The sequence below is a fragment of the Erythrolamprus reginae genome, chromosome 5, assembly GCF_031021105.1.
Source record: "Erythrolamprus reginae isolate rEryReg1 chromosome 5, rEryReg1.hap1, whole genome shotgun sequence".
Lineage (NCBI taxonomy): Eukaryota > Metazoa > Chordata > Lepidosauria > Squamata > Dipsadidae > Erythrolamprus > Erythrolamprus reginae.
In genome coordinates this window covers 12,523,350-12,550,941 of record NC_091954.1, presented here as the reverse complement: position 1 = coordinate 12,550,941, position 27,592 = coordinate 12,523,350, and the positions used below count along the sequence as shown (strand labels likewise).

The 27,592-nt window shown below is 43.9% G+C and overlaps 1 protein-coding gene across 2 annotated transcripts in view; it reads left to right on the top strand.

Moving 5' to 3' along the window:
• Window positions 1-27,592, top strand: part of ANK3 (ankyrin 3) — a 460,069-nt gene that overhangs the window by 298,295 nt on the left and 134,182 nt on the right. For both annotated transcript variants that reach the window (XM_070752072.1, XM_070752071.1), the window contains 3 exons: window positions 2,889-2,987; window positions 16,422-16,619; window positions 18,869-18,967. In XM_070752072.1, coding sequence (XP_070608173.1) covers window positions 2,889-2,987; window positions 16,422-16,619; window positions 18,869-18,967 — 396 coding nt within the window. The remainder of the gene's footprint in view (window positions 1-2,888; window positions 2,988-16,421; window positions 16,620-18,868; window positions 18,968-27,592) is intronic.

Below are 27,592 nucleotides of genomic sequence, written 5' to 3'. Positions count from 1 at the left end.
AATGCTCACATGAAATAAGAATTATCTATATTGGGCATAATTTACCAGTTTTAGTTTTCTGAGCACATGGGAGTCACTTTAATTAGATGGTGGAATAATAATAATTTATTAGATTTGTATGACGCCCCTCTCCGAAGACTCGGGGCAGCTCACAACAATAATAAAAACAATATTATAGTAGAACAAATCTAATATTAAAAAAGCATATAAAACCCTATCATATTAAAAAAACAACAACCAAACAACACATCCCTACCAAACATAAAACAAAATATAAAAAAGCCTGGGGGAAAGGTGTCTCAGCTCCCCTATATTTGGCGGTATAAGTGAGTCTTGAGTAGTTTATGAAAGACAGGGAGTGTGGGGGCAGTTCTAATCTCCGGGGGGGGGGAGTTGATTCCAGAGGGCCGGGGACACCACAGAGAAGGCTCTTCCCCTGGGGCCTGCCAACCGACATTGTTTAGTCGACGGGACCTGGAGAAGGCCAACTCTGTGGGACCTTATCGGTCGCTGGGATTCGTGCAGTAGCAGGTGGTTCCGGAGGTACTGTGGTCCAATGCCATGTAGGGCTTTAAAGGTCATAACCAACACTTTGAATTGTGACTGGAAACTGATCGGCAGCCAATGCAGGCCATGGAGTGTTGTAGAAACGTCGGCGAATCTTGGAAGCCCCACGATGGCTCTCGCGGCTGCGTTCTGCACGATCTGAAGTGTCCGAAAACTTTTCAGAGGTAGCCCCATGTAGAGAGCGTTGCAGTAATCGAACCTCGAGGTGATGAGGGCATGAGTGACTGTGAGCAATGACTCCCTATCCAAATAGGGCCGCAACTGGTGCACCAGGCGAACCTGGGCAAACGCCCTCCTCGCCACAGCCGAAAGATGATGTTCCATTGTCAGCTGTGGATCGAGGAGGACACCCAAGTTGCGAACCCTCTCTAAGGGGGTCAGTAGTTCCCCCCCGGGTGATGGACGGACTGATGGAATTGTCTTTGGGAGGCAAGACCCAAAGCCACTCCGTCTTGTCTGGGTTGAGTTTGAGTTTGTTGACACCCATCCAGGCCCCAACAGCCTCCAGGCACCGGCACATCACTTCCACTGCTTCGTTGACTGGAAGTCTTGCTTGAGACCAGAATTGACTTTTCTCTTGATTGGCTGATTTGAACGTGTCTTTCAAGATATTTTGGTAAAGAGTGGGTAAATATGCCAGGTTAATAAGAATGTTCCACCCTGATTAGGAATATACAGGCCCGAGAGGGAGCTACAGGCAAGGGGGGGTCAGGTGAGAGCTGTGAGAGAAGTAAGAGCTACCAGGGGTTGAATGAGCCAACGTCAGAACATGAGAGGATATGTACCACTGTAAAGGGTGCGGTGAAGGCCTGGAGGCTGTTGGGGCCTGGATGGGTGTCAACAAACTCAAACTCAACCCAGACAAGATGGAGTGGCTGTGGGTCTTGCCTCCCAAGGACAATTCCATCTGTCCGTCCATTACCCTGGGGGGAGAATCACTGACCCCCTCAGAGAGGGTCCACAACTTGGGCGTCCTCCTCGATCCACAGCTCACATTAGAGAACCATCTTTCAACTGTGGCGAGGGGGGCATTCTCCCAGGTTCGCCTGGTGCACCAGTTGCGACCCTATTTGGACCAAGAGTCACTACTCACAGTCACTCATGCCCTCATCACCTCGAGGTTCGACTACTATAACGCTCTCTACATGGGGCTACCTTTGAAGAGTGTTCGGAAACTTCAGATTGTGCAGAATGCAGCTGCGAGAGCAATCATGGGCTTTCCCAAATATGCCCATGTTACACCAACACTCTGCAGTCTGCATTGGTTGCCGATCCGTTTCCGGTCACAATTCAAAGTATTGGTTATGACCTATAAAGCCCTTCATGGCACCGGACCAGATTATCTCAGGGACCGCCTTCTGCTGCACGAATCCCAGCAACCAGTTAGGTCCCACAGAGTGGGTCTTCTCCGGGTCCCGTCAACTAAACAATGCCGCTTGGCAGGACCCAGGGGAAGAGCCTTCTCTGTGGCGGCCCCGGCCTTTTGGAACCAATTGCCCCCACTCTCCTTGCCTTTCGTAAGCTACTTAAAACCCACCTGTGCCGCCAGGCGTGGGGGAATTAAGATTCCCTTTCCCCCTAGGCCTTTACAATTTTATGCATGGTATGTTTGTATGTATGTTTGGTTTTTTATACTAAGGGGTTTTTAATCATTTTTAGTATTGGATTATTGTACGCTGTTTTATGATTGCTGCTAGCCGCCCTGAGTCTTTGGAGAGGGGCGGCATATAAATCCAATAGATAGACAGACAGACAGACAGACAGACAGATAGTAAGGAGGGATAGTTCCGGGCCATCGAGTTGATATTGAAAGTGTAAGCAGTGGTCTCGTAAAAGGCACTGTGGGAGCAGTTACAATACATGGACGTGAAAAGCGGGACTGCTATGCCTTACGCTGAAGGGTAGAGGATTTCTCAGGAGGGATGACCTTACGGAACACCAGTTGGAACAGGATATTTAAACAGTTAAAAGACTAAAAGTCCAGTGAGGGCTATAATATTAAACTGGGGGGGGACCCCAAATATCTTAAGAAGCATGTCAGTGCTTCTTGAATGAATCAACATTTCTTATCCATAGTTTGTAAGAGATCAGGGAGGATAGTTATTCAGGTAGGCAAACTTTGACATCTTAAAAAAGGTGTGAAGAGCATTCCCATACAAGTCCGTGTTTTTTGTGTTGTCTCCTGTGTTGTCATTGATCATTTCAAAACCTCAGTTAATACCATCGTAAACGTCATCAAGCCTAATTTAGCACAATTTCTTCAAGGGTTTCTGTTAAAGTGGGTTTCTAACCATGCCTGTTTGTTCTGCATGTGTTTTTAGAGTGGTTTAACTCCACTGCATGTTGCGGCACATTACGATAATCAGAAAGTGGCACTTCTTCTTTTGGACCAAGGAGCCTCTCCTCACGCTTCTGCAAAGGTACCAAAGCCACCGAGTGGGGGTGAAGATCCAGACACATGTTCCATCTTTCCTTTGGAAGCCCTGGGGGACCTGTAAAAGATGATCCAGTGCAGGAGATGAATTAGATCAGGGATGTTCAACCTTGGCAACTTTTAAGACTTGTGGCCCACAACACTTAGAATTCAGAATGACTGGCTGCGGAATTCTGGGAGTCAAAGTTCACAGGAGTTAAAGTTTCCAAGGTTGGGCATCTCCTAGGTTAGATGGTGGGTGACCTTTGTCTTGATCATCCACACTAAGAAAGGCATGGAGTTGGTAGAGGAGGATTTGGCAAAGGGTCAAAACCTGCAGTCTTTTCTCCAGCCCAGGAACTCCTATGGAACCTCTGTTTGTACTTGCGCTTATAATTATAATTAATGATTATGGAAGTGTAAATTAAATCTGTAGTGTTATCGTTAACTTGCAGCAGCAGTACACAATCCAAGTAAGTCTCCCAATTTGTCCTCTGAAGGGACATCTGGAAAGCTTTGGAGTGTCAAAACATAGAGGACTTTATTATGTTTAAGCATTATACAGATTTAGATAGTTATGGTGATTTTATGGTCTCAGGGATCTATGGATTGGATGGAGTGATTACTTTGTCATGGCTGTTTGCAAAGCACACAAGATTTAATCTTTGTGGTTTACAGGAATGGCAGAGGGAGGGAGGGTGGGAGAGAGGAAGAGAGAGAGAGAAAGAGAAAGAGAGAATGTCATAAGTCAGTAGAAAAACCTAAGGGATGATTAACACAAGGTGGTCAATCAGAGGTCACTCTAGGTTGGGGGTAGGCAAAGTTGGCTCTTCTATGACTTGTGGACTTCAACTCCAATCATGCTAGCTCAGAAATTCTGAGAGTTGAAGTCCACATGTTTCCAAATGTAAAATAATGCACTTGGGGAAAAGGAATCCTCAATCTGAGTATTGTATTGGCAGTTCTGTGTTAGCAAAAACTTCAGAAGAAAAGGATTTAGGGGTAGTGATTTCAGACAGTCTCAAAATGGGTGAGCAGTGCGGTCGGGCGGTAGGGAAAGCAAGTAGGATGCTTGGCTGCATAGCTAGAGGTATAACAAGCAGGAAGAGGGAGATTATGATCCCGCTATATAGAATGCTGGTGAGACCACATTTGGAATACTGTGTTCAGTTCTGGAGACCTCACCTACAAAAAGATATTGACAAAATTGAACGGGTCCAAAGACGGGCTACAAAAATGGTGGAAGGTCTTAAGCATAAAACGTATCAGGAAAGACTTCATGAATTCAATCTGTATAGTCTGGAGGACAGAAGGAAAAGGGGGGACATGATCGAAACATTTAAATATGTTTAAAGGTTTAAATAAGGTCCAGGAGGGAAGTGTTTTTAATAGGAAAGTGAACACAAGAACAAGGGGACACAATCTGAAGTTAGTTGGGGGAAAGATCAAAAGCAACATGAGAAAATATTATTTTACTGAAAGAGTAGTAGATCCTTAGAACAAACTTCCAGCAGACGTGGTAGATAAATCCACAGTCACTGAATTTAAACATGCCTGGGATAAACATATATCCATCCTAAGATATAATACAGAAAATAGTATAAGGGCAGACTAGATGGATCATGAGGTCTTTTTCTGCCGTCAGTCTTCTATGTTTCTATGTCAAAGAAGAGCCAACTTTGCCTACTCCTGCCCTAGGTAATGTAGGATTCTGCGTAAACAGTAATATATGCATATTTCTTGCATCAGTTTTAGAGACATCCATGAAGGTGAGGAACAGGAAGTACATAGTTCCTTCAGTTTTTTTTCACGCAGCATCAAGGATATATCTGTTTTTAAAGGACTTTGGCTGCATTCACACAACATGCTGAATGCATTAACTTTATGGTTCCCATAATGTATAGAACCATTGGCAAAGTGGATTTGTATAATGCACTAAAGAAGAAAAGTTGAAGTCAGACCAAGTTAAGATACCGGCAGGAGCCCTTTGGCTAGATCATGCCTGGTTAAATGTGTTGCATAAATAGTAGCATTGACTCATCCTTTGTAAAGAAGGAGCAATGATGAAATATTGTACAGTGGTACCTCATCTTACGAACGCCTCTTCTAACGAACTTTTCAAGATACGAACCCGGTGTTTAAGATTTTTTTGCCTCTTCTTCCGAACTATTTTCACTTTACGAACCCTACTGCTGGGATGAAGGGGTTTCTTTTCCCCCCTTTTTTTGAAGAAAGAAAAGGGAGGGGCGGCTTGGAGGGGGAAAGACTTTGCATTAACAAAAGTAGGAGAACAGCGTGCTTGCAGAGGCACTGAAAGGGTGTCTTTTGAAGAAAGAAAAGGGAGGGGCAGCTTGGAGGGGGAAAGACTTTGCATTAACAAAAGTAGGAGAACAGCGTGCTTGCAGGCACTGAAAGGGTGTCTTTTGAAGAAAGAAAAGGGAGGGGCGGCTTGGAGGGGGAAAGACTTTGCATTAACAAAAGTAGGAGAACAGCATGCTTGCAGAGGCACTGAAAGGGTGTCTTTTGAAGAAAGAAAAGGGAGGGGCGGCTTGGAGGGGGAAAGACTTTGCATTAACAAAAGTAGGAGAACAGCGTGCTTGCAGGCACTGAAAGAGTGTCTTTTGAAGAAAGAAAAGGGAGGGGCGCCCCCCTTGCCTTTCTTCCTTCCCACTCACCCTTTAGCCTAGCCTTGCTTCTTCCACCCGCCCCCTTTAGCTGCTCCTCCCTGCCCTCTGTTCGCCTCCCTTCTAAAGTTTGGGATTTTCCTGAAGGATTTGCACGCATTATTTGCTTTTACATTGATTCCTCTGGGAAACATTGTTTCATCTTACGAACTTTTCACCTTACGAACCTCCTCCTGGAACCAATTAAGTTCATATCATGAGGTACCACTGTACAGTGATACCTTGTCTTACAAACTTAATTGGTTCCGGGACGAGGTTCTTAAAGTGAAACGTTTGTAAGACGAAACAATGTTTCCCATAGGAATTAATGGAAAAGCGATTAATGCGTGCAAGCCCAAAATTCACCCCTTTTGCCAGCCAATGCGCCTGCTTTTGCGCTGCTGGGATTCCCCTGAAGCTCCCCTCCATGGCAAACCCCACCTCCGGACTTCTGTGTTTTTGCGATGCTGCAAGGAAATCCCAGCAGGGGAATAATCCCAGCGTTGTAAAAACGAGCGCTTTGCTGGCAACAGAAGTCCGGAGATGGGGTTTCCCAGCGAAGGGAGCATCAGTGAAATGACAGCATCGCAAAAACACTGAAGTCCTCAAAACCCCACCTCCGGACCACTGTGTTTTTGCGATGCTGGGATTTCACTGAGGCTCCCTTCGCTGGGAAACCCCACCTCCGGACTTCCGTTGCCAGCGAGGCATCCATTTTTGTGCTGCTGGGATTCCCCTGCTGGGATTCCCCTGCAGCATCACAAAAACGTGGAACTCTGGAGGTGTGGTTTCCCATGGAGGGGAACCTCAGCAGCGCAAAAACGGGTGCTTCACCAGCAATGGAAGTCCGGAGGCAGGGCATCCCAGCGGCAGCGGTGGGTTTGTAAGGTGAAAATAGTTTGTAAGAAGAGGGGAAAAAATATTAAACCCCAGGTTTGTATCTCAAAAAGTTTGTATGACGAGGCGTTTGTAAGATGAGGTATCACTGTACAGTATAGGCAACACAAAGTCCCATAGCTTCAGGACTACCCAGCTTTTTTCCCCTTCTGCATGGGGCAAATGATCCACTTGAATGGGCTACTTTTTCCCTATGGTTTCTTGAGGTCAAAGGGAAGGAAAAGTTAAGCAGAAAAACCAGGTAAGACCCTTGCATGATTGTTTATCACTCCCATCAGTATCTGTGTGGCAACTCGACTGTGTGCAGATTGATTAGAGATTGGAAAGGTCGCAGTGGAAAACGGCAGCAACATGTTTGCATTCAGTGGAAACTTGGCAAAGGCAGAAATGGATTTCTTTGCACGAGGTAACAATCAGGACATGGCCGTTAGCTTCAAGCCCAACCCCCAGTGCTCTGTTTTTCAGTGCAATCCTGGATGTGTTCCTCAGAGAGGACCACTAATATTCACTTCTAGAGAAGCGGATGTAGAATTCTGATCTTCATCCAAACAGTTAATACAAAATGTTGTATTCTTTGAATCGCTCCTAAAATTCCCGTGGTACAGAAGTCTTCCAACATGGCAACTTTTAAGGCTTGTGGACTTCAACTCCCAGAATTCCTCAGCCAGATTTGCTGAGGAATTCTGGCTGAGGAATTCTGGGAGTGGAAGTCCACAAATTTTAAAGGTTGCCAAGGTTGGAGACCCCTGCTACAGTTGACTTGGGCAATGCTCACATTCTCTTGGGGGGTCCTCTGTAGAAGAACCTCCCTGTTTATCAGAAGACAGATAAGGTGTTCAGCAATAGAGGGCCAAGATGGTTACAATGCAGTGCTGCTAGGAAGCATCAAACTAAGGCAGAGGTCTTCAAACCTGGCAACTTAAAGACTTGTCGACTTCATCTCCCAAAATTCTCTGCCTGAGGAATTCTGGGAGTTGAAGTCCACGAGCCTTAAAGTTGCCATGTTTTGGGGACCCATATTGTGGTAGATTCACTTAGACTCTTCAGACAGAAGAAGAAACACTTGGGAAAGACTTTTTTGCCTTAATGGAACAGACTTGGGGGAGTTTGCAAAGGTGATGGATGAATTGCTTTCCTTTCCTCCTCTGGGTACTGCTGTGCTAACCATGGCTCACTTAAAAGGGAAGGTGAAAGGCACAAGTCCCCTAATTGCTCAATGGAGTGATGTTTCGGTGGGGAACTTAATCATTTCTGAATGGACACCAGACTCAAATACAGTGATACCTCGTATTACAAACCCCTCGTCATACAAACTTTTCTAGATACAAACCCGGGGTTTAATATTTTTTTGCCCCTTCTTCCAAACTATTTTCACCTTATAAACCCAAGCCACCGCCACTGGAATGCCCGCCTCCGGACTTTCGTTGCCAGCGAAGCATACGTTTTTGCGCTGCTAGGATTCCCCTGCAGCATCACAAAAACACGGAAGTCCGGAGGTGGGGTTTCCCATGGAGGGGAGCCTCAGGGGAATCCCAGCAGCGCATAAACAGGGGCTTCGGCTGGCTTGCACGCATTAATCGCTTTTTCCATTGATTCCTATGGGAAACATTGTTTCGTCTTTCAAACTTTTCACCTTACAAACCTCGTCCCGGAACCAATTAAGTTCGTAAGACGAGGTATCACTGTACTTTGATAAGGCCCTAGGCTCCCGCTTGCTGACTCAAATCCATGTGACCGGAGTGAGAAAATGTTACACATCAGCTGTGAGTTTAGAGTGGGCTGCGATAAGATGGGATAGGAGAAACCTATCAATAATCTTGAAGCCTGCAAATCAAGGGGTGACCTATGGCACAATGTTCAGGGGGTTTATGCCCAAAGCAAATTTGTGGGTAACTTTGCCATGTAATCTACCATCCACAGGTATGTCTCTATCTCCCTAAACTGCCTCGAAAAATACAAGTTATTTTATAAATATTGGCATAAAGCTGTAAGGCAAAGCAGCCACTATATGGTCCATTCGGGGTTAGGGTCATTAGTGCACTCCTCATTTTGGGCCACAGGGCTTTCCTCATCACAAAGGCCTGTTTTAAGAGTTTGGTCAGATAATTAAAAACTTGCATCAAGGGGCTTCTTTAGGATTGCTTCCCACTGAACGGTGAAATGCTTTAGATGGATACTGTTCTGTCGGGCTCTCTGGTAGAATCCTCCCAAAAATTCACAGGTACAAATTTCAGACACACACACGTTTGAAAATTCAAAACAATGTTCTTTATAATAAAAATTCACTTAAACCAAGCCCTCTTTTGGTATAGCGAAGAGCACTGGTCTCCAAACAAACTGGTAATTTGTACAAGTCCCTTATCAGTTCTGTGATACTTAGCTTGCAGCTGTGAGGCAATTCACAGTCCTTCTTCTTTCACAAAGTGACACACACTTTGCTCTGGTTTAGTTTCCAAGCGGGGAAAAATCAGCACACAAAAGGTCAAAGTCAGTAAAGCAGTCACGAAACACAAGGATCAGATAATCCTCCACAATGGCCAAACCCACAGGCTGCTATTTATAGCAGCCTCACTAATTACCACAGCCCCACCCAACCACAGGTGGCCTCATTTTCTTTGATAATAATCTCTCAGTTGTTGTTGCCTATGCATCGCTCTCCTCATGTGTGGCTTTATCATTAACTCTTGTTCTGAATCCAAGGAGGAGCTAGATAATTGATCTCCTTCTGAGCTGTCTGCCACACTCTCCTCCTCCCTGTCACTCATGTCTTCTTGGTCAGAGGAGCCTTCATCAGCAGATTCCACTGGGGGGGGGGGCGCAAAACAGGCCTGCAGCATGTGGATATCTCCCCCACATCCACAGTCCTTGGGGCAGGAGCAGGGCCAGAGCTAACCACAACAGATGGTCCTTTTCTAAATTAGGCCAGAGCTTCAAAGCTTTATCACTGAGTGCGATCATAAGAAATAATACATCTTCAAGGAGTCAGGATACTGCTTTAGTTCAGGGGTCCCCAGGCTTGGCAATTTGAAGACCTGTAGACTTCAACTCCCAGAATTCTCCAAGACAGCATAGCTGGCTTGTAGAATTCTGGGAGTTGAAGTCCACAAGTCTTCACGTTTGAAGACCTCTGCCTTAGTTTGATGCTGAAAATCCTTTTTTGTAGAGCAGGCACTTTTTTCTTCTTCCTCAGCCAATGTTGCTCTAAAGCCCAAATGTCAAAATGACAGACTTTGAGAGAAAACCAGAAATTGTAGGTTTAGTTTTTTGATTCCTTCACCTTTGATCCAAAGGCTGTGCAGCTGCCTACAGGCAATTTTTTTGCAAAAGTTTTCTGCAAGTCACAAAACCGAGCTCAGCCGAGCTTCAGTCACGGAAGAGCCTTTCTGTCTGTTCACTCATCAGCTAAGGGTTTTCTTCGGATATTTTCTCTGGAAAGGAAATATTTCTCCTGTTCCAGTTGTCTTTATCGACTGGGGAGTGGGAGGTCTGTCATTCCCCCTACCCCCTGTCAAATCTTCCCTTTTTCACTCCTCTTTGAAAGCAACATTGCAAAAATGCAGATCAACTCTAATAGGCACCAGTCCGTATAACTAACAGCCAAAATCAGCTTCTGCAAATAGGAAGAGCCGTTTATATCTCTATTTCCTGGAGAAATTTTCTCCAGTAATTTGTGCCTAGACCAGCGGTCCCCAAACTACGGCCCGGGGGGCGGATGCGGCCCGCTGAGGCAATTTATCCGGCCCGCGGCAGCCCACGAGATTTTATCAATAGATATAATAAGCTCCCAAATCTCCTGTCAATTCACCACGGTCTGCTGCTGAGTGAGGAGGCGGTACAGAGGCAAGGGGCGGGGAGGATAGGAGGGAGATAGAGAGAGAGGGAGAGAGAGAAAGAGGGAGAGATACAAAGAGGGAGAGAGAAAGAGAATGAGTGAGAGAAAGAAAGAGAGAGAAAGAGAGAGAGGGACAGAGAAAGAAAGAGAGAGAGAAAGAGGGAGAGATAGAGAGGAAGAGAGAAAGGGGGATAGATGGAAAGAGTGAGAGAGAGAAAAGAGAAAAATGAGAAAATGAGGGAGAGGAAACGAGGGAGATGAAAATGAAACAAATGAGAGAGAAGGAAGAAAAGAGAGTGGGAAGAGAGAAATGGAGATGAGGGAGGGAGGGAAGGAAGGAAGGAGAAATGGAGGGAGTTTGTTGATTTAAGTTTAAATTTACTTGTTAATAAAGAAGTATAAATTACTTTATTACTTAATTATTTAATTACTTCTTTATTTTAAATATTGTATTTGTTCCCATTTTGTTTTTTACTTTAAATAAGATTTGTGCAGTGGGCATAGGGATTTGTTCATAGGTTTTTTTTATAGTCCAACCCTCCAACAGTCTGAAGGACAGTAAACTGCCCCCCTGTGTAAAAAGTTTGGGGGGGCCTGGCCTAGACCATGCAGTGACCGCATCCCAGCTTCTTAATCTGTCTTTCTTCTTCAACTAGGGCTTGGTTGGAATCAGAAAGTTCCTGAACAGAGACGATCGTAGTTGAGCTGTCTGTTACTCTGTTTTCTAGCCAGCTCATGCATCACCACAGTTAAAAAGAGACAGGATGTGACTTATTGACTTGCCTCTGTGTTTATTTTTAATGCAGCTGCCCGAGCGATCTATAAATGAAGTTGTGGACTTTTGCTTGGCAATTGTTCAATCCTCCCTTGAGATGAGGAGACCCAGAGTGGGGTTAAAATCCAGGGACATATTTCTGCTTCTTATTAAAATGATGCATTTTTAAAAGGTTTATATTCCCCCCCCAATATTATCCTCTTTTCCCCTTTGTAGACCACCCCCCTTACCACCCCTCCCCTTTACAAATCCTACTTTCTAGTAGGGTGGTTAAGTTTTTCCCAAACATTTGTCTGGAACCCATACCACATCTCAGACATCAACACTCTCGAAAACGTCCAAAGATATTTCACCAGAAGAGCCCTTCACTCCTCCACTCGAAACAGAATACCCTACGAAAATAGACTAACAATCCTGGGCCTTGAAAGCCTAGAACTACGGCACCTGAAACACGATTTAAGTATTGCCCACAAGATCATATGCTGCAACATCCTTCCGGTCAACGACTACTTCAGCTTCAACCGCAACAACACAAGAGCACACAACAGATTCAAACTTAATATTAACCGCTCCAAACTTGACTGTAAAAAATATGACTTTAACAATCAAGTTGTCGAAGCGTGGAACTCATTACCGGACTCAATGGTGTCAACTCCCAACCCCCAGCATTTCTCCCTTAGACTCTCCACGATTGACCTCTCCAGGTTCCTAAGAGGCCAGTAAGGGGCGTATATAAGTGCACTGATGTGCCTATCGTCCCCTGTCCAATTGTCTTTCCTTATCTCATATATCATATATATTCTCTCCATATATATATATGCAAACATTCCATATTTACAGCAGCACGAAGCTTAAAACTTCAGCCTGATGATGGTGAATGTGATTTCACCGAAACGTCGCATAAAATATTACACGGGGCAAAACCCGAACTCAGAACAATCTACATACATATACCCGTGAAAATCTATGAAAACAAATATATATAAAAAAACATGTCACACACACACACACACACACACACACATATATATATGTCACATGTTGTTGTTTTTTGCTGAATTTGAAAATTAAGGGAGACTAGGATAGATCTATTTCGGCCTTATTTTGGCCTCATCAGCTAGCCATACCCACTGGGACTTGAACCTGCAACCTTTGCCTTGTAAGGCAGAGAATTTATTTATTTATTTATTTATTTATTTATTTATTTATTTATTTATTTATTTATTGATTGATTGATTGATTGATTGATTGATTGATTGATTGATTGATTGGATTTGTATGCCGCCCCTCTCCAGAGACTCGGGGCGGCTAACAGCGACAATAAAACAGTGTACAATAGTAATTTGGTATTGCTGATTAAAAATCAATTAATATAAAAACCAAACATACATACATACATACATACCATGCATAGAATTGTAAAGGCCTAGGGGGAAAGAGGATCTCAATTCCCCCATGCCTGGCGGCAGAGGTGGGTTTTAAGTTGTTTACGAAAGGCAAGGAGGGTGGGGGCAGTTCTAATCTCTGGGGGGAGTTGGTTCCAGAGGGCTGGGGCCACCACAGAGAAGGCTCTTCCCCTGGGTCCCGCCAGGCGACATTGCTTAGTTGACGGGACCCAGAGAAGATCCACTCTGTGGGACCTAACTGGTCGCTGGGATTCATGCAGCAGAAGGCGGTCCCTGAGGTAATCTGGTCCGGTGCCATGAAGGGCTTTATAGGTCATAACCAACACTTTGAATTGTGACCGAAAACTGATCGGCAACCAATGCAGACTGCGGAGTGTTGGTGTAACATGGGCATATTTGGGAAAGGAATTATCCTCTAGGCCAGTGTTTTTCAACCAGTGTGCCGCGGCACACTAGTGTGCCGCGAGACATGGTCAGGTGTGCCGCGAGGTGGTTCGCCCCCCCGCTATTGCCCCCCCACCGCTGCCGCCGCTATTGGCACCCTCCCACGGGAGGCCGGCAAAGGTTGCTTTGAAAGTCGGCCCCCTCACGCCCATGGCTTCTCGTCGCTTCCCCAAAGCACCGTCGCTTCCCCAAAAGCGCGCTCCTCATCTCCCTGCCAGCCCGCGGGGGGGGGCGGGGAGGCGCCGGCAGCAGAAGGGAAGGGAGCCGCGGCCTCCCCTGCCTCCCCACGGTGCCTCCGGCCCCCTCGGCCTTTCGGCGCTGCCCCCCGCCCGCCCCCTCTCCTCCTCCGCTGTCTCCTGCCTTTCGGCATGGCTCCTCCCGCACCCGGAACGCAGGAGACAAAAAATGGCCCAACTCTCGTTCTCTCTCCGTTCTCAGTGGAGGCCAGCGAAGGTAATATTCAATGTCGGGAGCGCGCGGGCGGTTGCGCACGCTCCCTACCCCCCTGCTCGCCGCTCGGAATATTCAAAATAAGAAAAACCTTCGCCGGTGAAGGCTTTTCTTATTTTGAATATTCCGAGCGGCTAGCAGGGGGGTAGGGAGCAGGCGCAACCGCCCACGCGCTCCCGACATTGAATATCACCTTCGCTGGCCTTCGCTGAGAAGAACGGAGAGAGAACGAGAGTGAGTGACAGCAACAGACAGCAAGATAGAGAGAAAGAGAGAGAGAGAAAGGGGAGAGAGAAAGAAATAGCAAGAGAGAGAACAAGAGAGAGAAAGAGTGTGAGAAAGAAAACAAGAGAGAGAGAGAAAGCAAGAGAGAGAGAGAAAACAAGAGAGAAAGTGAGAAAAAGAGAGAAAGAGGGAGGGAGAGAGAAAGAGAGAGAGAGAAAGAACAAGAGAGAGAGAAAGAAAATAAGAGAGAACAAGAGAGAGAGAGAGAGAAAATAAGAGAAAAAGAGATAGCAAGAGAGAGAGAAAGAAAGCAAGAGAGACAGATAGGGAGAGGAAAGGAGAGAGAAATGAGAACAAAAAGGGGAGAAAAAAGGAGAAATGATTGAGGTAGAGAATGAGAGGAGAGAGAAACAAAAGAGAGAGAGGGGGGTGATTCTTGAAGCATATGGTAAAAAGCACCCAAATAATAAGAAATGCCCCCCAGCCCACACCTCTTTTTGAAAAGAATAAAAGAGAAAAAAACCCAGCCCTCAACTGGTTTTGGAAATGGTTCCAGTGTGTATACACACACACACATAAGGGGGGGAGAGAGACAGGGATGGAAAAAGAGGAGAAGTGAGAGGGAAAAGGAATGAGGGAAAAAGGGAGGAAGAGAGAGAAATGACAAACATGAGAGAGAAAAGGGGGAAAGACAGGAGAAGTACCCAGAAATGAGATATAAATTTGAGTAGGGATGATTGATGATTGACTGTATTTATAAGGGGATGTTACATGGGATTGTATATACGAGGGGGTTATGTATGTATGTATGTATGTATGTATGTATGTATGTATGTATTTATTTATTTATTTATTTATTTATTTAATTTGTGTCATTTTGGTTGGTGGTGTGCCCCAGGATTTTGTAAATGTAAAAAATGTGCCGCGGCTCAAAAAAGGTTGAAAATCACTGCTCTAGGCTACAGTATCCAATCCGTTATATATATATATATATAATATATATTCTCTCCATATCTCTTATATCATATATATTCTCTTCTTTTTTACTTTCTATCTTTATATATATTACTTAATGTCTATTCTCTTCCATATGTATTGTATATTGGACAAAGAATAAATAAAATAAAATAAATAAACTCTAATTTCTGCAGAGATGAGGAAATGGCCACATCTGTCTGTATTTGGACAGACCGTGATCTCCAGGATACAATCCAGGCAACATCCATATCTTAGTTCCACAATTTCCCTAGATGGGAGAGGGAGAAGAGAATGCGCCCACTGTGTCACTGGATGTTGTCTTGTGACATCACTATCACCATGTCCAAGGTTCTGCTTTGAGACCTTCTAATATCTCCGATGGTTCTTTTCACCTCCCAGTCCCCAACCAGGGTCTCCATTTGCGGTGCTACAGACACTCTTGCTAGTTTCATATACATTAATGGAATTGCTTCCAGTCTTCAGATTGGTTTGGTTACAAGTGGAGAAACGGAAGAATGAGGTTGGGCCCCCAAAGAATATTTCTTAATTAAAACTGATCCTTCTTTTCTTAGCGATGTTTTTTTAGCTGAAAGTATAAGGAAAACCAACAAAGGCATTTTAAGACAACATGATAAATAGAATTTATCTATCTATCTATCTATCTATCTATCTATCTATCTATCTATCTATCTATCTATCTATCTATCTATCTATCTATTTTGTCCAATACATAATACACATTGAAGAGAAAGATATGTAATAATATAAGTAAAGAAAAGAATAAAATAAAAGATATAAAAGTATAGGTGAACATATTTGAAAGGAAGAAAAGATATATGAGATAAAGGAGAGACAATTGAACAGGGGACAGAAGGCACACTGGTGCACTTATGCACGCCCCTTACTGACCTCTAAGGAACCTGGAGAGGTCAATCGTGGATAGTCTAAGGGAAAAATGTCGTGGGTTAGGGGTTGGCACTACTGAGTCAGGTAATGAGTTCCACGCTTCAACAACTCGGTTGCTGAAGTCATATTTTTTACAGTCAAGTTTGGAGCGGTTAATATTAAGTTTGAATCTGTTGCGTGCTCTTGTGTTGTTGCGATTGAAGCTGAAGTAGTCATTGACAGGTAGAACATTGCAGCATATGATCTTGTGGGCAATACTTAGATCATGTTTTAGGTGACGTAGTTCTAAGCATAAGTAGGGTAGGGTAGGGTAGAGTAGAATAGAATAGAATAGAATAGAATTCTTTATTGGTCAAGTGTGATTGGACCTACAAGGAATTTGTCTTTGGTGCGTAAGCTCTCAGTGTACCCAAATAAAAGATACATTTGTCAAGAATCACGAGGTACAACACTTAACGATTGTCATAGCACAGGAGTAGGCAAATTTGGCATGTGGACTTCAACTCCCAGAATTCCTGAGCTAGCATGATTGGCTCAGGAATTCTGGGAGCTGAAGTCCACAAGTCATAGAAGAGCCAACTTTGCCTACCCCGTCATAGGGTACAAATAAATAATCAGGGTTGTCTTAGAAATCAACAAGCAGGCCAGAACAGAAAAGAAATATTACTTGTGGGGGTAGAAAGGGAGGGAGGTTGCATAATTTCCTGGAAAAAAGGGAAAAAAGGAAAAATAAACCTTTTCCCATGGACTATGCAAGAGAAAGTATGTGGCTAAAGGTTTAGACATCCTCACCAGCAAATGCCAGCAATAGCTCCTCTCCTATTCAACGAAAGGGCCCATAACCAAAGAGAGTTTGCCTTGACAGAACGGCTACACTCCGCTGCACATCACTGCCAAGAAGAACCAGATGGACATAGCCACCACGTTGCTGGAATACGGTGCTGATGCCAATGCGGTGACCAGACAAGGCATTGCTCCCGTACATCTGGCTTCCCAGGAGGGTCATATGGACATGGTCTCCTTGCTCCTCACCAGACATGCCAACGTGAATCTCAGCAACAAGGTATGTGGGGCGATGGAGATTCCCTGCTCTCCAATGGCCTGGGCTCAGTTGTGCTGCCTCCCATTATTCACCATAACCCCATAGTCCACAGGGAATATTGTCCCGTGGCCTTGAGTTTTGCACAACATTCACTCTATACTCCATACAAGGATGTGGAATACCATATTTTTGGGGGTATAAGATGCACCTTTTATATTGCAACAATGTATGAATTACTTGGCTGCATAGCTAGAGGTATAACAAGCAGGAAGAGGGAGATTATGATCCCGCTATATAGAGTGCTGGTGAGACCACATTTGGAATACTGTGTTCAGTTCTGGAGACCTCACCTACAAAAAGATATTGACAAAATTGAACGGGTCCAAAGACGGGCTACAAGAATGGTGGAAGGTCTTAAGCATAAAACGTATCAGGAAAGACTTAATGAACTTAATCTGTATAGTCTGGAGGACAGAAGGAAAAGGGGGGACATGATCGAAACATTTAAATATGTTAAAGGTTTAAATATGGTCCAGGAGGGAAGTGTTTTTAATAGGAAAGTGAACACAAGAACAAGGGGACACAATCTGAAGTTAGTTGGGGGAAAGATCAAAAGCAACATGAGAAAATATTATTTTACTGAAAGAGTAGTAGATCCTTGGAACAAACTTCCAGCAGACGTGGTAGATAAATCCACAGTAACTGAATTTAAACATGCCTGGGATAAACATATATCCATCCTAAGATAAAATACAGAAAATAGTATAAGGGCAGACTAGATGGACCATGAGGTCTTTTTCTGCCGTCAGACTTCTGTTTCTATGTTTCTATATACAGTGGTCCCTCGATTTTCGCGGGTTTGAACTTCGCGAAACGGCTATACCACGGTTTTTCAAAAATATTAATTAAAAAATACTTTGCTGTTTTTTCCCCTATACCACCCGATGACATCATACGTCATTGTCCGCCTTTAATAAACATTTTTTAAAATAAACTTTAATAAATAAACATGGTGAGTAATAATCTAAATGGTTGCTAAGGGAATGAGAAATTGCACTTTAGGGGTTTAAAGTGTTAAGGGAAGGCTTGTGATACTGTTCATAGCCAAAAACAGTGTATTTACTTCCACATCTCTACTTCGCGGAAATTCGACTTTCGCGGGCAGTCTCGGAACGCATCCTCCGTGAAAATCGAGGGAACACTGTATCCAGAAATTTAAGAATATTAAAATAACAAAAAAAAAAATCAAATTACACACTGAATTTGATTCCTTTAATTATATAAATTTTTGTATGGATGATTGAGATAAGGTGGTAGGAATAATAGATATGTAGAAATGGAGAATCTAATAACTGAAATGACTTTTTTTAAAAAACCGATTGTATTTGCCAAAACAACAAAACAAAAGAATACAAGGAGGGTGTTTGATGTAACATTGTTTTAGAAAATGTATTTATACTGTTATGTGTGTGTATTCATTTTTCTTTTTGCTTTTTTCTGGGTTTTTCTTTCTTTGTTGTTATTGTTTGTATGGCTATATTCCTTTTAAATTTTAAACTGTAATAAAATCATTTTTTTTTTAAAAAAAAGATGCACTTTTTTCCTCCCTAAAAGAGACTGATAATTTGGGTGCGTCTTATACTCTGAATGTAGCTTTTTTCCCCTCCCAGCCCTAACTAGCTGCTAACGATGTTCCCAGCTCTTACATTTCAGGCTCTTTCATTGTTACTCTCTGCAAATAATGTTTTCCAAGCCCTAAGTCTTTGCAGGGTTTTTTTCATTGGTCAAACTTTCCTGACTGTAATCTCCCTTGTCTGACTGCCAAGAACTCTACTCTCTGCTCTCAGCCTTCCCCGGGCATGGAGCCAGCAGAGACGCAGCTGGTCTTTGATCTGACTCAGGCTGAACCACAACAGATAGATAGATATAGAATAGAAAGAAAGAAAGATAGATAGGTAGGTAGGTAGGTAGATAGATAGATAGATAGATACATAGATAGAGATAGATAGATAGATAGATAGATAGATAGATAGATAGATAGATAGATAGATAGATAGATAGATAGAGTAATCAACAAATGGAACAGCTTGCCTTCAGAAGTTGTGGGAGCTTCATCAGTGGAAACTTTCAAGAATAGACTGGATTGACATCTGTCAGAAATGGTGTAGGGTCTCCTGCTTGGGCTAGATGACCTACAAGGTCCCTTCCAACTCTGTTTATCTGCTAAAGATCCTTCTACCCAAAACTGATTTGCTGCATGTGATTTTCAGAGTGGCCTGACTCCACTGCACTTGGCAGCCCAGGAGGACAGAGTCAACGTGGCAGAGGTGCTGGTCAACCAAGGAGCTGTGGTGGACGCACCCACGAAGGTAGGATCTGTGGAAATATTGTATTTAAACAATCCCAGAAGGGGCAACTTAACATGGGTAAAACCAGTCCATCCGTTCCCCCGCCACCCTTTCTGACTTGGGAATTGTTTCTGGTGTCAGCGGCACCTATGTTCGAAAAATTTATATAAATAAGTCAATATAACACCACAGCTGGGTGGGATTATGGATGCAGCTGATCAAATCTCTTCCGGTGTCTGCCCAACTGCCTATAGCAGTGACGGTGAACCGTTTTTTTGGCTCAGGTGCCCAAAGGGTGCACATGTGAATTAATTTATCAATTTATTAATTTATTGATTTATTAATTTATTAATTTATTAGTTTGTTAGTTTATTAGTTTATTAGTTTATTAGTTTATTAGTTTATTAGTTTATTAGTTTATTAGTTTATTAGTTTATTAGTTTATTAGTTTATTAGTTTATTAGTTTATTAGTTTATTAGTTTATTAGTTTATTAGTTTATTAGTTTATTAGTTTAGTTTATTAGTTTAGTTTATTAGTTTAGTTTATTAGTTTAGTTTATTAGTTTAGTTTATTAGTTTAGTTTATTAGTTTATTAATTTGTTTGTTTGTTTGTTTACTTACTTACTTACTTACTTACTTACTTACTTACTTACTTACTTACTTACTTACTTACTTACTTACTTACTTATTAGATTTGTATGCCACCCCTCTCCGTAGACTCGGGGCGGCTCATAAAACAATTCATGACAAATCTAATAATTTAAAAACATTTAAAAAACCCCATTATTAAGCAGATATACATACAAACATACCATGCATAAATTGTATAGGCCTGGGGGAGACGTCTCAATTCCCCCATGCCTGGTGGCAAAGGTGGGTTTTAAGGAGTTTACGAAAGGCAAGGAGGGTGGGGGCAGTTCTAATCTCCAAGGGGATTAGATTAGATTAGATTTATTGGATTTATATGCCGCCCCTCTCTGGTTCCAGAGAGTCGGGGCCACCACAGAGAAGGCTCTTCCCCTGGAACCCACCAGACGACATTGTTTAGTCGACGGGACCCGGAGAAGGCCAACTCTGTGTGACCTAATTGGTTGCTGGAATTATAGTGTGAGCACGTGTTCCCACACCCGTAATGCAGTGCCCTTCCCCTCACACATGCACACAACCCCTGCTCTGCCCCCTCTATGCATACGCTCAGGCCTCACTGAAGCCTCTAGACTTCTGTTAGGCCCGTTGGGCTGTTTTTCGCTGTCCCCAGAGTTCAAGAAACCCTCCTGAAAGCTGGGGGAAAGTGAAAAATGACCCAACCAGAAACTAACTTCCGATTGGTCCTGTTGGCTCGTTTTTTGCCGTTGCCAGGCTTCAGGAGGCTTTCCTGAAGCCTGGGGACAGCAAAACCAGCTGTAAAACAGCTGGCCAGGATGCACATGGATTCTTCAGCTGACATAAGGCGATGCTTCGCTTGCCCTCAAATATGGTTCCCCGTGCCACTTGTGGCACACGTGCCATAGGTTTGCCATCACTGGTCTATGGACTCCTTCCTGGGCCCTTCTATTGTGTGTCAGATCTTGTCGCTATGTTTATCCCATCTGTGGATGGGTGGACTTCTCATTTCTACCATAATGCCTGCCCCAAAGCCTCAAATACTTTCATTATTGAACATGGATTATAAAATTTTTCTTTCAATATATGCCCACAGATTAAAAAATATTATGACTGGAATAATACATGAAGACCAAAACGGATTTTTACCAGATAGACAGATTAAAAATAACATGAGGACAATTATAGATACATTAGAATATTATGAACAACACCCAGGAAAACAAATGGTGTTAATATTTTTAGACGCAAAAAAAGCATTTGATAATGTTGATTGGTCCTTCATGAAATTACAACTTAATCAAATAAATTTTGGAACTAATTTTTTTAATATAATTGATGCTATATATATTCCACTCAAACAGCCAAAATTATCCTTAATAGTGACCAAACAGAAAAGTTTGTGATACAAAAAGGAGTTAGACAAGGTTGCCCTATTTCTCCATTATTATTTATTTTAACTCTAGAAGCTTTATTGATAAAAGTAAGGAGTGATAAAAACATAAAAGGTTTACAAATTAAGAAAGAAATATATAAATTACAGGCCTTAGCAGCATGGCATCTTGTGGGGAAGGCACTTCTTATTTTCGACAAAGCCTGGCACCCCCTTTTATTATCATCCATTAGTCATCAAGTTACATCTCATTGGATATTAGAGAATACAGGATCCTATTGGTCAATTCAATGCAAGGGTGGGCTTCATGATTGCCTCATGGGTGATTCATGCTTTTTTTTATCGGTATAATTTTTTAAATTTTTCTCCACCATGACATAAAACAATATAAACACAACAACAATGCTTAAAATCAATCATGTACAAACTTTTCTTTTCTCATGACTCGCTCCATGGAGGGTCTTATCTCTCTTCCCGTATAAAATTTTCTGTTAATTTTATATATTACAGTGTTCCCTCGATTTCCGCGGGGAATGCGTTCCGAGACCGCCCGCGAAAGTCGAATTTCCGCGAAGTAGAGATGCGGAAGTAAATACACCATTTTTGGCTATGGACAGTATCCCAAACCATCCCTTAACACTTTAAACCCCTAAATTACCATTTCCCATTCCCTTAACAACCATTTACGCATCTCTACTTCGCAGAAATTTGACTTTCGCAGGTGGTCTCAGAACGCATCCCCCGTGAAAATTGAGGGAACACTGTACTGTCAAAAAGACAACAGAAAATAAATTGCATTATTACTGGTACTCACTATTGATGAAGACACTTAGTGATCCTGATATTTATAAAGATAATTATTTATTAACAATTATTATTATTATTTGTTATTTATTTGCAAAAACTATTAGTTCGGTGATGATGTATGACATCATCAGGTGGGAAAAACCGTGGTATAGGAAAAAAACCCATGAAGTATTTTTTTAATTAATATTTTTTGAAAAACCGTGGTATAGGCTATTCGTGAAGTTCGAACCCGTGAAAATCGAGGGAACACTGTATTAGCAATTCTTAAAATTCTAAATTAAAATTAAAATAGGACAGAAGGAAAAGGGGGGACATGATCGAAACATTTAAATATGTTGAAGGGTTAAATAAGGTTCAGGAGGGAAGTGTTTTTAATAGGAAAATGAACACAAGAACAAGGGCACACAATCTGAAGTTAGTTGGGGGAATGATCAAAGGCAACATGAGAAAATATTATTTTACTGAAAGAGTAGTAGATCCTTGGAACAAACTTCCAGCAGACGTGGTTGGTAAATCCACAGTAACTGAATTTAAACATGCCTGGGATAAACATATATCCATTGTAAGATAAAATACAGGAAATCGTATAAGGGCAGACTAGATGGACCATGAGGTCTTTTTCTGCCATCAGTCTTCTGTGTTTCTATGTTTCTAAAATAAAAAAAGCATTTGCTGGCTGGGGAATTCTGGGAGTTGAAGTCCAAATATCCTCAAGTTGCCAAGGTTGGGAAACACTGCTCTATAGCATTAAAAACAACCAGAACCACATCAAAAAAAAATCCAAAAACCAGACTCCTTTTGAATAGGAGGCCCAACTGCCTACCTGGGTGAAGGCAAGCTGTGTGGTCTCCCTGCTCAGAGGAGAACCAAGGATCCATTGTGGACATAATAATAGACAGCCCGGCCGGTTATTCTGATGAAAGGGTTGCCAGGCTCTTTCTGCAGGCAGTGGAAAAAAGTCTGCTCCGTCCAGTAATAATTACCTGCCCTTGTCCTCTTATCAAAGGTCAGGAAGTTGATTACCCTGCCATAAAAGTTGGTGCTGGCACGGTAACTAGCAGTAGCAAAATCCACAAAGGGAAAACACAAGACAGACAGAGAAGAGGAGAAATCCTATGCGTAAACACATCACATAAATCATCAGATGGAGGCCCAAATAAATGAGGAAATCAGTTGAGAACTGGATCTGTTTCAAGTCAGCTCGAGGAGGAAGTGGTGGTACTTTCAATTTCTTATTCTGATGCCTCTTTCAAGCACATTCAGTGTAAATCCAGTTTTTAAAGCATTTCTTGACACACTGAAGTGCTGGCAATTGAATTGGAAGCCTAGCTGGAACTCTGTTAGTTTGCTTAGTGCTTGCTGTAAAACAAAATACAGTGGCACCTCTACCTACCTACGAACTTTTCTAGCTAAGAATTGGGTGTTCAAGATTTTCCTCTTCTCAAGAACCATTTTCCACTTACACGCCCAAGCCTACGAAACTGTAACCGGAAAAAGCGGGGAGAAGCCTCCGTGGGGCCTCTCTAGGAATCTCCTGGGAGGAAACAGGGCCAGAAAAGGCGGGCAGAAGCCTCCGTGGGGCCTCTCTAGGAATCTCCTGGGAGGACACAGGGCCGGAAAAGGCAGGGGGAAGCCTCCGTGGGGCCTCTCTAGTAATCTCCTGGGAGGAAACAGGGCCGGAAAAGGCGGGGAGAAGCCTCCGTGGGGCCTCTCTAGGAATCTCCTGGGAGGACACAGGGCCGGAAAAGGTGGGAGGAAGCCTCCGTGGGGCCTCTCTAGGAATCTCCTGGGAGGAAACAGGGCCGGAAAAGGTGGGGAGAAGCCTCCGTGGGGCCTCTCTAGGAATCTCCTGGGAGGAAAAGGGGCCAGAAAAGGCGGAGAGAAGCCTCCGTGGGGCCTCTCTAGGACAGTGTTTTTCAACCAGTGTGCCGCGGCACACTAGTGTGCCGTGAGACATGGTCAGGTGTGCCGCGAAGCTCAGAGAGAGAAAGAAAGCAAGAGAGAGAGAGAAAGAAAGCAAGAGAGAGAAAGAGCGAGCGAGAGAGAAAGAGAACAAGAGAGAGAGAAAGAAAGCAAGAGAGAGAGAGAAAAAGAGGGAGGGAAGGAGAGAGAGAGAAAGACATAGATGGAGGTAGGGAGAGAAAGAGGAGAGAGAAATAGAACAAAAGAGAATTTTTTTGTCCAAACTTTTTTTAGCCCCACCCCACCCCACCCCACTCAATGTGCCTCAGGGTTTCGTAAATGTAAAAAATGTGCCGTGGCTCAAAAAAGGTTGAAAATCACTGCTCTAGGAATCTCCTGGGAGGAAACAGGACCAGAAAAGGTGGGGAGAAGCTTCCGTGGGGCCTCTCTAGGAATCTCCTAGGAGGAAAAGGGGCCGGAAAAGGCGGGGAGAAGCCTCTGTGGGGCCTCTCTAGGAATCTCCTGCGAGGAAACAGGGCCGGAAAAGGTGGGGGGAAGCCTCCGTGGGGCCTCTCTAGGAATCTCCTGCAAGGAAACCGGGCTGGAAAAGGCGGGGGAAGCCTCTGTGGGGCCTCTCTAGGAATCTCCTGGGAGGAAACAGGGCCGGAAAAGGCGGGGAGTAGCCTCCATGGGGCCTCTCTAGGAATCTCCTGTGAAGAAACATGGCCAGAAAAGGCGGGGGGAAGCCTCCGCGGGGCCTCTGTAGGAATCTCCTGAGAGGAAACATGGCTGGAAAAGGCGGGGGGAAGCCTCTGTGGGGCCTCTCTAGGAATCTCCTGCGAAGAAACATGGCCAGAAAAGGTGGGGGGAAGCCTCCGCGGGGCCTCTGTAGGAATCTCCTGAGAGGAAACATGGCTGGAAAAGGCGGGGGGAAGCCTCTGTGGGGCCTCTCTAGGAATCTCCTGGGAGGAAACAGGGCTGGAAAAGGTGGGGGGAAGCCTCTGTGGGGCCTCTCTAGGAATCTCCTGGGAGGAAACAGGGCCGGAAAAGGTGGGGAGTAGCCTCCGTGGGGCCTCTCTAGGAATCTCCTGTGAAGAAACATGGCCAGAAAAGGCGGGGGGAAGCCTCCGCGGGGCCTCTGTAGGAATCTCCTGAGAGGAAACATGGCTGGAAAAGGCGGGGGAAGCCTCTGTGGGGCCTCTCTAGGAATCTCCTGGGAGGAAACAGGGCTGGAAAAGGTGGGGGGAAGCCTCCATGGGGCCTCTCTAGGAATCTCCTGCGAGGAAACCGGGCTGGAAAAGGCGGGGGAAGCCTCTGTGGGGCCTCTCTAGGAATCTCCTGGGAGGAAACAGGGCGTTCACCCCCAAACACACATATTATTTGCTTTTACATTGATTCCTATGGGAAACAATTGCTGTTTCTTACAAACTTTTCTTCTTAAGAACCTGGTCACGGAATGAATTAAGTTCTTAAGTAGAGGTACCACTGTAGTCTTAAACGAAGGACAGGAGATAGTATGTCTTAAATTGGGTCTGAAATGCCAGTCTCAAAAATGGGGACTTTGCTGCAATATTTAGGGTTATTTTCACTGCATTCTTTGAATTATTTACCCGGGCACAGAGAATAGTAATCAAGATTTCAGCGTTTGCCCAGGTTCGCCTGGTGCACCAGTTGCGGCCCTATTTGGACCGGGAGTCACTGCTCACAGTCACTCATGGCCTCATCACCTCGAGGCTCGACTACTGTAACGCTCTCTACATGGGGCTACCTTTGAAAAGTGTTCGGAAACTTCAGATCGTGCAGAATGCAGCTGCGAGACCTATCATGGGCTTCCCCAAATTTGCCCATGTCACACCAACACTCTGCAGTCTGCATTGGTTGCCGATCAGTTTCCGGTCACAATTCAAAGTGTTGGTTATGACCTATAAAGCCCTTCATGGCACCGGACCAGAATATCTCTGGGACTGCCTTCTGCCGCACGAATCCCAGCAGCCGGTTAGGTCCCACAGAGTTGGCCTTCTCCGGGTCCCGTCAACTAAACAATGTTGTTTGGCGAGACCCAGGGGAAGATCCTTCTCTGTGGCGGCCCCGACCCTTTGGAACCAACTCCCCCCAGATATCAGAGTTGCCCCCACCCTCCTTGCCTTTCGTAAGCTCCTTAAAACCCACCTCTGTCGTCAGGCATGGGGGAATTGAAACTTTCCCCCTAGGCATATAAAATTTATGCATGGTATGTTAGTATGTATGATTGGTTTTTAAATTGGGGTTTTAAATTAACTTAAACTTAAATATTGGATTTGTTTACATTGTATTATTATTGCTGTGAGCCGCCCCGAGTCTGTGAAGAGGGGCGGCATACAAATCTGATTAATAAATAAATAATAAATAAATAAATAAATAAATAAACACAAACAAACAAACAAACAAACAAACAAATAAATAAATAAATCCAGTACAAGGTGCAGCAGTTGTATCTCAGGCCAGATCAGAATGAAAAGGTGCAATCAAAATTGGTTCTCCCTACCTGGAATTCACCTGTAAGAAGCCATTCATGTATTTAACTGTATCACTAGATGGCATCACAGATACTATGCGCTCCCCTAGACCAATCCAGAAATTAAAATTTCCACCGGCATAAATTATGTACAATAAAACAGAACTGTGCTCAAGGGTTGTGTTTGCACATCATATTTACTAGCGGCTTTATTTGCAGGATATGTTCAGTTTGTTTTAGCATTGCCCTTGATAAGGTTCTTGTAAGATAAGTTCAACCTGTTTGGTTAGCTTGCAATTCATTGCATGGTTGAACCCACCAACCGATGAACTCAACAACCAAGTCAAGTGTAATCTCAGTTACTTGGCTTCCTTGTTTAGATGAAGGAAAGGAAATTATAATGAGATGCTAGACAAAGGGCAGAACAGAGCAACCAGGATGGTTAGGGGACTGGAGACTAACACATAATGAAGAGTGGTTGCAGGAACTGGGCATGGCCAGTCTGATGAAGAGAAGGACCAGGGGAGACATGATAGAAATCTTCCAATACATGAGAGGATGCTACAGAGAGGAGGGGGTCAGGCTTTTTCCAAGGCATCAGAAAGCCAGACAAGGAATAACTGATCAAGGAGAGATTCAACCTGGAAATAAGGAGGAACTTGAGAGTAATCAACCAATGGAACAGCTTGCCTGCGGAGGTTGTGACAGCTCCAAGACTTGAGACTTTCAAGGGGAGGTTGGACTGCCATTTGTCCAAAATGGTGTAGAGCGGGAAGTTGGACTAGATGACCTACAAGGTCCCTTCCAACTCTAATAATCTGTATTCTGTATTGTTTTCTTTCTCTCTCTCTCTCTTGCTTTCTCTCTCTCTCTCAGTCTTTCTCTCTTGTTTTCTTTCTCTCACTCTTTCTCTCTCTTGTTCTCCCTCTCTCTTGCTATCTCTTTCTCTCCCCCCTCTTTCTCCCTTTCTCTCTATCTTGCTCTGTCTGTTGCTCTCACTCTCTCTCTCATTCTCTCTCCGTTCTTCTCACAACGGAGGCCGGCGAAGGTGATTTTCAATGTCGGGCGGCAGGCAGGGAGAAGCCTGTGTAGGGCCTCTCTAGGAATCTCCTGGGAGGAAACAGGGCTGGAAAAGGCACAGAGAAACCTCCATGGGGCCTCTCTAGGAATCTCCCGGGAGGAAACAGGGCCTCCACCCTCCCTGTGGTTTCCCCAATCGCACACATTATTTGCTTTTACATTGATTCCTATGGGAAAAATTGCTTCTTCTTACAAACTTTTCTACTTAAGAACCTGGTCATAGAACGAATTAGGTTCGTAAGCAGAGGTACCACTGTACCTCTACTAAATTGCCTCTAATAAATAAGTACTCGTGTCCCAAGGAAGAGGTGTGGGAATGTAAGCAAGCAGCAGCTGGACAGCTTTTATTTGTGGGTGCAATTGTA